This window comes from Durio zibethinus, chromosome 20, assembly GCF_047325235.1.
Source record: "Durio zibethinus cultivar Kanyao isolate XHJ-2024 chromosome 20, ASM4732523v1, whole genome shotgun sequence".
NCBI lineage: Eukaryota > Viridiplantae > Streptophyta > Magnoliopsida > Malvales > Malvaceae > Durio > Durio zibethinus.
Window position 1 is genome coordinate 23,807,442 of NC_143181.1, and position 11,569 is coordinate 23,819,010.

General features: G+C 35.4%; 2 protein-coding genes across 2 annotated transcripts; one reads left to right on the top strand and one right to left on the bottom strand.

Annotated features, from left to right (window-relative positions):
- Positions 1-948: 948 nt before the first annotated feature.
- LOC111315807 (leucine-rich repeat receptor protein kinase HPCA1-like) lies at positions 949-6,888 on the top strand. The gene is made up of 19 exons (XM_022917832.2): positions 949-1,120; positions 1,466-1,589; positions 1,714-1,785; positions 1,973-2,047; positions 2,160-2,231; positions 2,330-2,491; positions 2,618-2,692; positions 2,773-2,844; positions 2,957-3,028; positions 3,114-3,182; positions 3,272-3,346; positions 3,428-3,499; positions 3,601-3,735; positions 3,822-4,294; positions 4,382-4,531; positions 4,646-4,785; positions 4,864-5,083; positions 5,392-5,627; positions 6,076-6,888. Exons 1-19 carry the CDS (start codon positions 1,036-1,038, stop codon positions 6,586-6,588), a joined length of 2,892 nt encoding a protein of 963 aa, XP_022773567.2. The 5' UTR covers positions 949-1,035; the 3' UTR covers positions 6,589-6,888.
- LOC111315060 (putative beta-1,3-galactosyltransferase 8) lies at positions 6,849-9,103 on the bottom strand. Its single transcript, XM_022916680.2, has 8 exons — positions 8,715-9,103; positions 8,577-8,641; positions 8,293-8,492; positions 7,955-8,212; positions 7,751-7,838; positions 7,538-7,663; positions 7,324-7,433; positions 6,849-7,220 (listed from the first exon to the last, which is right to left on the bottom strand). The coding sequence occupies exons 1-8, from the start codon at positions 8,955-8,957 to the stop codon at positions 7,072-7,074; spliced, it is 1,239 nt and encodes a 412-aa protein (XP_022772415.1). The 5' UTR covers positions 8,958-9,103; the 3' UTR covers positions 6,849-7,071.
- Positions 9,104-11,569: the final 2,466 nt, after the last annotated feature.

Below are 11,569 nucleotides of genomic sequence, written 5' to 3' on the forward strand. Positions count from 1 at the left end.
TAAAAATTTTAAAATTTAAGGGTCAAATATATATTTAACTCTTTATTTTAATTGTGCTGCAAATGATATATGCTCATGGTAATTGTTAATTTTATGGTTCCGACTTCCGAATATTATTGGTCATATTTGAGTTTGAATTTTCAGAAATCTTCCTTCTTTGGCATTGTCCTTCGCACATGAATAAAAATCCAATACATAAACAAATAAAATTTGAGAAAAAATTGAAGAGTTAAAATGAAAAGGAAAAAAGGTAAAAGATGAAATATATTTTTCATTGGATTTTGTTTGTAAAAAGAAGAAAAAGAAGAAGACGGTGAAATTACACCTAGAATTGAGAAAAACATTAGCATTAGCATTAGCATTAGGTTTAGCATGCGCCGAATGGGGCAGGAATGGGACCCTCTGCACCTACCGCGAAATTAACAAACATTGAGTTGCTTCAATGGAAATTAATGTGATCCATTCCACAGCAAGCAATAATTATTGTAAATAATTAAAATCCTTTCTTTCTTTAAACCCATTAGCCGTTGTAAAAAGATAAGAATGCGCTTTGCTCTGAAAGATAGTCATTGGTAGGCCAGCCAGCCAGCCAGCAAGCTTATTGAGGAAACATGTTAAACGGAATTTGGTTACTGTTTTGGCACTTTTTCAGGTGTTAAAGAGTTTTTGCAATGAAGTACTCAACCACACTGAAAATGATAGTTTTTCTTTAATTACCCTGAAATAAAGCAATGAAAAAGAAGAAAATGTGATGATGATAGCTTTTGCTTTGTTCTAAGTTAGTGTTGGGGTTATTAAATTAGCTTCAAAGCTAAGGCAAATCAATTAAAGGAAGTAATGAACAGAAAGGGTAGGCCATAGCCAAATTGCCCACTGCCTTTTTCTCTTTTGCTGCTGCAGCTACTACATCATCTCGTATATTTTGGCACAACACACAAGCAACAAATTATGCATGCGTGTTTTTTTTTTTGGTTGAACATGAGTGACTGTGCAGCTTAAAACACAGCAGAGCAGAGCAAGAGCCAAGTTGCAGCCATGGCATCCATCTCATTGCTCTTATTCATGCTATTCTTTTCTTCAGATATTGCACTCATTTCTGCTGTTACGGACCCTCGCGATGGTAACTACCATATCCTTCCTCTTCATTTCTTTAGTTTAACTATCTTCGCCTGTTCCTGCTGTTTGATATATATTTTTATTCACTTGATAGAATGTCTAGATTCTGAATTCCCATTTCTTTCTTTTGGCCAAAAAAAAATTTTCTGCTTTCCTATGCTCTGAACAAGGTGTTAATTCTACATCCATGTGCTGAGCACTGCTTCCATTGAATGATATTTTCTGTGGTAGCTTCAGACAAAAGTTTATTCATTGGTCACTTGTTCTGATAATATGCTTTAGCTGTGAACCACTACTGAGATGGTTGGGAATATAACCAATTTGTTGATATAAAAATGTACTTTTGCAGCTGCTGCTCTCCAATCTTTGAAGGATTCATGGCAAAATACACCACCAAGCTGGGATAAGTCAAATGATCCTTGTGGAGCACCATGGGAAGGAGTCACGTGCAACAGCTCAAGGGTGACTGCACTGTGAGTATCATATAACAGTGGGTGTTTCTGTTTCTCGAAGCTGAATGTGGGCTTCTTATGATGTTTTGTTCTCAAATTTGTAACTACTTCCAGTGTTCATTACCATTTACTTGTGTGTTCTCAGGGGATTATCAACCATGGGCCTTAAAGGGAAACTAAGTGGTGACATTGGGGGACTAATCGAATTGAGATCCTTGTGAGTTTCGTTCTCACCATTTTTTTCTTTGAAGCAACATAAATACCGGCATCAAGTTTTCAACTGAACTCGCAGGATTACTACATAAAGAACAGTCAACATGGATTTTTGCTGCTCCCTTGGTCTATAAACAATTCTCACTCACATCTATTAGCTTTTCCTCACTTTTAAAACTATTTAACTGTAGGGACCTGTCATTTAATCGGGATCTCACAGGTTCTCTATCTCCACGACTGGGGGATTTGGAAAAGCTGAATATCCTGTAAGATTGCCACTTTACTGATTTGATGAATCCAAGTTTCTGCTCCAACTGTGCCCCTATGATATGAATGTGTATCTTCTTCTTACTTTCCTTTTGGTATTCTATTTTTCAGAATCCTTGCTGGCTGTGGCTTCACTGGTAATATTCCACAGGAGCTTGGAAATCTTGCAGAGTTATCCTTCTTGTAAGAATTGCCATAGTACCACTAAAACTATATATACAGTGCCATAGTAAATTCTAACCCCTTATGCCTTTTCATTTCAAAACTACCCTTATTTGCAGGGCCCTGAATTCAAATAATTTCACTGGTAGAATTCCTCCCTCTTTGGGAAAGCTCTCTAAGCTCTACTGGCTAGATCTGGCTGACAATCAACTGATCGGAACTATCCCAGTTTCAATACCCAACTCCCCAGGATTGGACCTCCTTTTAAAGGCTAAACACTTGTAAGTTTATTTTTCCAACCTACCTTCATTGTGGAAGGTAAGGATGAAAGTACCTGATTGTTATTTGGTTGTGTTCAGATCACTTAGTATTGACCAAATAAGAGCATCATTTTTGTGAACTTGCAGCCATTTCAATAAAAATAAGCTTTCAGGTACCCTTCCCCCAAAACTTTTCAGCTCTGAGATGGTACTAATACACATGTAAGTTGGTAACCATTCATCCATCAATTTAGTTTGTACGGCAGAACTCCTCCTAATGGTTTGTAGTTTTGCAATGACAGTCTATTTGATGGTAATCAATTTACTGGGAACATCCCGTCCACATTAGGACAGGTTCAGACTCTTGAGGTTCTGTGAGTGAAGAATCCCTAAACATAATTTTCTTTCCTTTGCGGCTTTACTTTGCTTCATCAATTTTCGTCCCTTAACATTAATGGCAATGCACACCTTTCCAATCCAAAACAGTCGGCTTGATAGAAACGCTTTGACAGGAGAGGTCCCTGCAAATCTGAACAACCTTACAAACATCAATGAATTGTGGGTATTTATTTTTCACCTTTTCATTTTGATTATATTGTGGGTAATCAACTTACTTCCTGACTCACATTTTGCGTGCCTTCAGGAATTTAGCACACAATAATCTTACTGGCCCTCTACCAGACTTAACCTCAATGAATACCCTCAATTATTTGTAAGTCAATGGAATGGGAGTTTCATTCTTCAGGTATGATGGTTTATGTGTTTCCATAGTAATGAATCCTGATCCATCTAATTTTACAGGGATCTTAGTAACAATTCATTTGACCCAACAGAAGCTCCAGTTTGGTTCTCAACCTTATCATCACTCACCACTCTGTGCGTAATTAGTCAACAAAAAACAATCTGAGTCTTCCTTCAACTGTTGTGAAAACTCATGCAAAATTTCACAATGTGCAGTGTTATTGAACACGGATCACTTCAAGGGCCTGTACCACAAAAGCTTTTTAGCTTCCCACAGATACAGCAAGTGTAAGTATTGACTCGAATCCAGAGTTGCTATTTTAAAAGCTTATCGTTTAAGAAAAGAGAAGGTGCATGGTTCAATTCAGATTATCTTGATCTTTTGACAGGAAACTTCGAAACAATGCCTTTAATGGCACATTGAACTTGGGTGACACTGTTGGCACTCAACTTCGACTTGTTGATTTGCAGAACAATCAGATTTCCTCAATAACTCTAGGATCTGGATACACAAATACGATAATGTAAGACATTTCATGGGTGTTAATTTTGGTCAGCTTGAGATAATTTTCTCCCCACCGTATTTATTTGTCAATGTTATTTGATTCAGACTTATAGGCAATCCCGTCTGCACAGCTGCTCTCTCAAATACTAATTACTGTCAGATTCAGCAACTAAATACAAAACCCTATTCCACCAGCCTAGCTAATTGTGGAAGTAAATCATGTCCCATTGATCAGAAGCCTAGCCCTCAAAGTTGTGAATGTGCCTATCCATTTGAAGGAACATTGTATTTCAGAGGACCAATGTTCAGGGAACTGTCCAATGTGAATGTGTTCCATTCATTAGAAATGAGCCTTTGGGTCAAATTGGGGCTAACGCCTGGTTCAGTTTTTCTTCAGAATCCATTCTTCAATGTTGATGACTACCTTCAGATCCAGCTGGCACTCTTTCCATCAAATGGGAAATACTTCAATAGATCCGAAGTTCAGAGAATTGGATTTGATTTAAGTAATCAAACCTACAAGCCTCCACCCGAGTTTGGACCCTACTATTTTATTGCTTCTCCCTATACTTTCCCAGGTAACTTTAACTTTACTATTAACACTATAACTTTGATCTTACCCTATAAGAGATGGATTGACATTTCAAATAAAAAATATGCATCAGCCTTACATGGAACTTCCGTTAGCACTGGAGTAATCATTGCTGTAGCAATTGGTGCAGTCGTATTAGTTCTAAGCCTCTTTGGAATTGGAATATATGCTGTTTGGCAAAAGAAACGTGCAGAAAAAGCTATTGGGTTGAGTAGACCATTTGGTAAGTAATACTTGAAATCACTATTTTTCCTGCCAATTTAGCTGTTTGGGGCAGGAACAGGTATGTGGCATTGTAAAATTGTTTACTTCTGCATTGATCTTCTATATCTTCCAGCATCCTGGGCACCAAGTGGCAAAGACAGTGGTGGTGCACCACAGTTGAAAGGAGCAAGGTGGTTTTCTTATGATGAACTTAGGAAGTGCACCAGTAATTTTTCTGAAAGTAATGAACTAGGATTTGGGGGGTATGGAAAGGTAAATGTCCAAGTTTGTGATAAGAGATTTATGGATTACTGTTTGCAATTGCTGAGATAGCCTTCATGTCCTCTGCAGGTATACAGAGGAATGCTCTCTGATGGACAAGCAGTGGCAATTAAAAGAGCTCAGCATGGATCAATGCAGGGTGGGCTTGAATTCAAGACTGAAATTGAATTGCTTTCAAGAGTTCATCACAAAAACCTTGTTGGTCTTGTTGGGTTTTGTTTTGAACAAGGAGAACAAATGCTGGTTTACGAATTTATGGCCAATGGAACACTTCGGGAGAGCCTGTCAGGTAAGTTTACCTTATGCGGCAGTTGTAAAATGTGACATGATTAGAAAATTTAACTTGGTCCATAAAATTGATGCCTTAATCAAGGGAAAGACAACCTGACTTTAGCATTGAAAATTTGATGTTTATCTTAGCAACAGGCTATCATCTGCACCTTTATAGATCAGTCTTCCAGTATTTCTTGTTTTAAATTTTAATCTAGAGATTCATTTATGTGCCTTATGGGAACTCCATGGGAAGTGCACTAATTAATGATGCAGTAGCTTCACGGCCACCTCTTTTGATATCTGACATGGAAAGACGTGTTGTAGGGAGATCTGGCATTTACCTTGACTGGAAAAGGAGGCTCCGGATAGCCCTTGGCTCGGCAAGAGGGCTAGCTTACCTACATGAGCTTGCAAATCCTCCAATTATCCACAGAGATATTAAGTCCACCAATATTTTGCTGGATGAAAATTTAACAGCAAAGGTTGCAGACTTTGGATTGTCGAAGCTGGTATCAGACAGTTCAAAGGGCCATGTTTCAACCCAAGTTAAAGGCACATTAGTGAGTACCTTTAAACATACTCCGATTATATCCATATCAAGAGAAGAAGAGATGACAAAAAGGGACATAAATGGAAACTCAAAAAAGGATCACAGTTTTATTGGAATCTTAATTAGTATGACATATTGCTGCAATTTTATATATGCTTCATCCTAGCTAGTATGATATGATAATCAAACATGTTAAATTATTTATATATATATATATATAAAGAGATAATCAAACAGGTTCCGTTAATATTTCCAAACTTTATTAACTATATCGTTTCTCTTGTTGATTCCCATTTAATAATAATTTGTTCTTGGCTGGCCGTTCAAAAAATGGTGCATCAGATTTGTTCTTCTGTATTTAGAAATCAATAATATTCTTCAATATGAATCCACTCAGAGTTTCGAAATATGTGGAATTTTATTTCTCTAATTCTTAAATGATATATATTTTGTTGCAGGGTTATCTAGATCCTGAATATTACATGACCCAACAATTAACTGAGAAGAGTGATGTTTACAGTTTTGGTGTGGTAATGCTTGAACTTATAACAGCTAAGCAACCTATCGAGAAATGTAAGTATATTGTGCGTGAAGTGCGAACAATGATGGATAAGAAGGATGAAGAGTATCATGGCTTGAGGGAGTTAATGGATCCAAGCATCAGAAGCACAGGAAATCTTCTAGGATTTGGTAAATTCTTGGAGTTGGCAATGCAATGTGTTGAAGATTCAGCTACAGACCGTCCAACAATGAGCGAGGTGGTAAAGGCCATTGAAACCATTTTGCAAAATGATGGGATGAACACAAACTCAACTACTTCTGCCTCGTCATCTGCCACTGATTTTGGAGCTGCAAAAGGTTCTCTTAGACATCCTTATGGTGATGCTTTACCTAAAAAGGATGTAAATGATAGCGATGCTTTCGACTACAGTGGTGGATACACACTCTCTGCAAAAGTTGAACCCAAATAGATTATCCAATTTCTTCCTTTTCATTAGTTTTTTGTTTTCTTTTCTTAGAACCTTCAGAGTGTTATCTTCTAGATGACTTATCTCCTTGTTATCAAGAGAAATGAACTAGGCTATATATAGGCTATATATTATATACAACCATTGGAGACTTAATTTAGTGAAACGTGTGACCGCGTTTTCCTATCTTTGGTTTTATACAGTGATCATGTTTACGGTAGATATATCATAGAGTACCATTTTCATTTGTGTATGAACCTCTCTTTTTCTGGATAAACCAATACTTCTGACTTTATTCTTTTATATATTGTCAACAAAAGTGTGATAATTGATAAGATCATCAGGATAGAAATAGGCAAAAGCAATATATATATATATATATATATATATATATATATATGTATCAAACTCTCTAGCTAGACCCTAATTGGCTTGTTTCTATATATATATATATCTTCAAGAAATACATTTCATATAGTGCCAAGCTTAGATATCAGCTTTCCAAATTGCACCATCTCCTTCTCCACAAGAGTCATGCACATATTTCATTCTCTCAGCCGACTTGCATACTCCACTGCACGACCAATCAAACGATGCCACACATATATTCCCTGCTTGTGTCTTCCATTCGCAGTCTGACTCAAAAAACACAACATCAGCAGGCATTCTTTTAAGCCCAACGTCCAGGGTTGCACTTGCATCGTATCAAAGGATCCAAGGGGGAAGAAATTTGCATACCTGGAGGGGTCCCACAGCACATGGAACGGTCGTCGACGTGTTCAACTTCTAAGCCAATGAACCATGACCCCAAAGAAACGTCCTCATTGGCGTATCTATGCAGAATGGGCCTGCCAGTGCCATGCAGCATCCAACAAAAGATGTTTCATTTCAATTCTCAATTATCATACTTCTTAATTAAAAAAAAAAAAAAAACAAAGACAGGTGCACTCACGAGTTGATGGAAATATAGGCAGCCAGATCCTTGGAGATCCCATATATTTGTCCAGTGGCATGTCTGAAATACCTGTTTCCAGAATCTCCAAATTTCCAGTACTCTGGCTCGTGGTATTTCATCCCTCTGCCATTCAAATATTTCACAAATTCATTCTAAAATCAGATTTTTTTTTTTTAAATATTTTTAGTGGAATTCATATCAATAACTTACTTCTGCGACAGAACTGGTCCAGATTTCATGCATCCTATGTAGATTCTGGGCTTGGATCGATACTTTGCAAGCGTGCTGGCCAGCGTACCTCAACGAACAAATGAACATTGAATTCTTTTATGTTTTGGCCAAAAAAAAAAAAAACCAACAAATATTGCATAACTGATGGAAAGCGATTAAATTAAAGAGAGAAATGGTAGTTACCCAAATTCAGATGGACATCATCATCCACCTTGACATAGAATTCCGCATCCCATATGGAAACAGCAGTAGAGAAATAGAGTCTGGTCTTGGTGGACAGTTGATGGTAGCCCTCCACATGTTTCAGCCTTAGAAAGTCCTTGTACTCTGCCTCTTCTTTGTCCAGAGCCTTATCAAGTACCCCACCTGCCGTTGCACTGTGCCCTATTACAAACCTTATAACAATTCCTTTTTCTTTCTCCAATTTCTTCAGTTTTTCTCCTGTAATTAACCGCCTGTTATCTCTTTGAAGGTAAAGTAATGGATCAAATAAATATATAGGAAGGAGGTCGATGTTAGACCTGTAGGCATCCATGTTTCTCTAACGGAGTCTCTTCTTTTCCTGCTGCTAAATGCTGTATTAATTCCTATAACCACAAAAGCCTTCTGCAATGTGTGATTAGATGATGTCTTTTCCATGGAATGTCGTCCAACAGTATTTTGACTTATACGAGCCACCGCCAGTTCCATTTCCAAGCTTAAAATTGATTTTTCAAGAGACCTATGTACAGTTGTTGGCACATAAACATAATTAGATTGCATTTACGGAAAAGCAGCAGGAGGTTTTATACAAAAATAAGCTCACTGGATAGCCTGGTGAGTTTTTGAAACCTCTCCCATGATATCATCTGCCTTTCCTTGAGCCATTCTCTGTAATCAATGGAGTTACAAGAAATTCTAAGATCTGAATTGAGTTCTAAAGTTTAGTTGAGCTGAAACTTACACGTTTGTGATCAAAGCCACGGGCTACTTCTCCCAACTTATTGCTAGCAAGCTTTGGAATGGGTGGACCAGTTGGATGATTTTTGTTATGAGAAGTACCAGTGTGACTAGTCCACGTTCGGCTAGTAAAGAGTGATCCTGCAAGAAAGCTAGTAAGACATAATACGAAAATGGCTTTCCCTGAAACTGCCTTTCCCCGCATTTTCTTGGGCTCGTTGTCCAGTTGCCGCGGGGCTCCAGGCATATGAAAGACTTTGCTGCTGCGGTGAAGTCAGATTTTTTTCAGGTTGAAGCACCTTATTGACTGTGATCTTTGATAAAACCCTTGAATAAAACACAAAGGAAGAAGAAACTTAAGGCTATTTTAATGGTGAAGCCATAGCTAGCTTTGACATAAAAACATGAGCTATATATATATATATATATATATATATAACAGCACATGCTATAGAAAGAGGATTAAACGGAAATAAAACCCATTTTATAGTAAAATTTTATAATTATGATATTTTTAGAATTGGATGGAAACAACCGGTAGTTTGTTAAAGCTAGCTTTGAATTCCCCATATACCATTGAAGCCGATGATTTTTGAAATTTGCAAATGGTCAGAAAATTCAAGCATGTCATGTGAGGGGATGTGCACTGTTGAGTTAACCATATATAGAAAACCTAAAGTGTAGATACCCCAAAAATAACAAACTTCTCTTGCTTGGAGACACTATTGAAGAAGAAAATAATTAATATCTACCTGCTTATGTTAAATACAAAGACTTAAGAAATAAGAAAATATTTTGGGAATAGCTCATTACCAATGGAATTATGGGCACATTAAAGTCTCATTTTCCGTCGGTAAAAGCTTTTGGAGCCACTATTCATCAATCAAATGAAGAAATCCAGAAAATTAAACAACATAAAAAGAAAAAATGATGCAAGTACAATAGGAAATCATATATGCATTGAGAATGGTTGCTAATGCTATTGCTAGCTAACAGCCATTCTTATGTTGTAGCTAGCATTCTCTAACATCTCTATATATCCTTGCGTTTAAATTATCTGAGCTGCATGGGTTTGGCAGTTGGATCATGTTGTTTTCATGGTTCAACAAACTGTATGCGGCAATCACAGAAAAACAGCTTCATTTGTTTGGATAACGTTTACGTTTAACAATTTTCTTCTTCTATATACTTTTGTGCGTGGCAGTGAGTTAAAAAATTAATTAAACATATGTTAACTATAATTTTCTTCAATTTTGACCTATATTTTATGCTGTTCAGATGCCTAATAGAGAGGCCTTGTATCCAACATCTCTTTATATATGTTTATAATGCACGCATGCAAGGAATAGGAATAAGGATTGGAGGGATACATAATATAATATATCACACTATTCTTATTCTTGTTAAGCGAACTAGTAGCTACCACACACCAAGCTTGCTTCAACATCAAACTTTCTTTAATGCCAAATTAAATTTTCACCTCAATAAGCTCATTACAAATGTTTGTACTCTTTTTTTCCTTTTTTTTCTTTTTTAATACAAATTTTTGTCTCTTGGCATACAAATAAATCAAAAAAATCCAAAAGTTAACCATATAATATTATAATTTAATTTAAATATCATTAGTAAAATTAAGATTCAATTGAGAATAAAATTAATTCATACCTTTTAAATGGTTACTAATAAGTATGTATACAATTAAATTTATAAATTTAAGTATAATTATTTTTTATAATTCATGATCATTAATGTTTGGACACCTTATTTTATTTAGGTTCGTTTAGTATTTTTCAAGATCATATGAACTAAATTGTGCTTGAATATTAATCAATTTCTTTTAAAAGTTTTCAGATTTAACTTGAGTTTGTTTTAATTTTGTGGAATTCAACTCTTGTATTTGTAATCAAACTTTATCAAGTCTAATTAATATTCAATTTTTGGTCTGAAATTCATTTGTTCATTGGACTTTGAAATCCAAATATGAGTTGACCTATATAAGATATGAATATATTTAATTACTATCTTTATTTAAATTTCTAATAAAATATATTTTCTAAAATTTAGATTTTATCTTTATGAATGTGATAGCTTTTTCGCATCAATCGATTGATGTGTGCCCTATCATGAATATTTTAGAGCAAGACTTGTTTTTTTGCTTTTAGACGTTATACAAGATTGTTTGTAAATTACCAAGAAAATTTTGGTCAAAAAAATTACCAAGTAAAAAGGTCGAGAGAGAATCGGAGAAAAAAACAAACCAAAAAGAAATGTGAGAAAAAGGAGAGTTCATGTAAAAGAAAAGAAGAAAATGGTATAAGGGAGAACAAATAGTCTTATATGATATTGTTGGTTGTATTTTTAGAAAAACAACAATTTTGAAAAAACAGCAAGATATGGATGAAAATTAACTTTAATTCAATTGAATGTATGTGTGGCATATATATGTACACTAGCTAGAGTTTGGAAGACTGATAGATAAATTTTAAGCTTATCGATAGCTCAAGTGTAAATAACAATTCAAGAGGGTGATGAATTAGATTGTCTCTAAATTCTTTTTCAAAAAAAAATTTCAAATAAATGTAAATAAAAAATTAAAAATATTAGAGAATTATGAAATTAAAGCACAAATAAATAAGTTGAAATATTAAAAGAAAAAAGATAGGAAAATCAAACACAATAATTTATAGAGAGTCAGTCCTTCTTTAAGAAAACTTACATCCTCTCCCTTAGCTATCCTAGCCAAACATAATTCACTAGTGAAAAATTCTCTTACAAATTACAATCCCTATATTTTAAGGTCAAGATAGCAACTTTTACCATTTTGTAGGATTCTACCCAATCCTTACTACAAAGCTTTCA

Bases quoted from the DNA above. Each gene is read 5' to 3' on its own strand.
- LOC111315807 (XM_022917832.2), top strand. From the start codon at position 1,036: ATGGCATCCATCTCATTGCTCTTATTCATGCTATTCTTTTCTTCAGAT. The intron at 4,532-4,645 runs GTAAGTAATACT...TATATCTTCCAG, and splicing joins TGGGTTGAGTAGACCATTTG to CATCCTGGGCACCAAGTGGC. The intron at 5,628-6,075 runs GTGAGTACCTTT...ATTTTGTTGCAG, and splicing joins CCCAAGTTAAAGGCACATTA to GGTTATCTAGATCCTGAATA.
- LOC111315060 (XM_022916680.2), bottom strand. From the start codon at position 8,957: ATGCCTGGAGCCCCGCGGCAACTGGACAACGAGCCCAAGAAAATGCGG. The intron at 8,642-8,714 runs GTAAGTTTCAGC...CATTGATTACAG, and splicing joins GTGGCTTTGATCACAAACGT to AGAATGGCTCAAGGAAAGGC. The intron at 7,664-7,750 runs GTAAGTTATTGA...TTTGAATGGCAG, and splicing joins GGACCAGTTCTGTCGCAGAA to AGGGATGAAATACCACGAGC.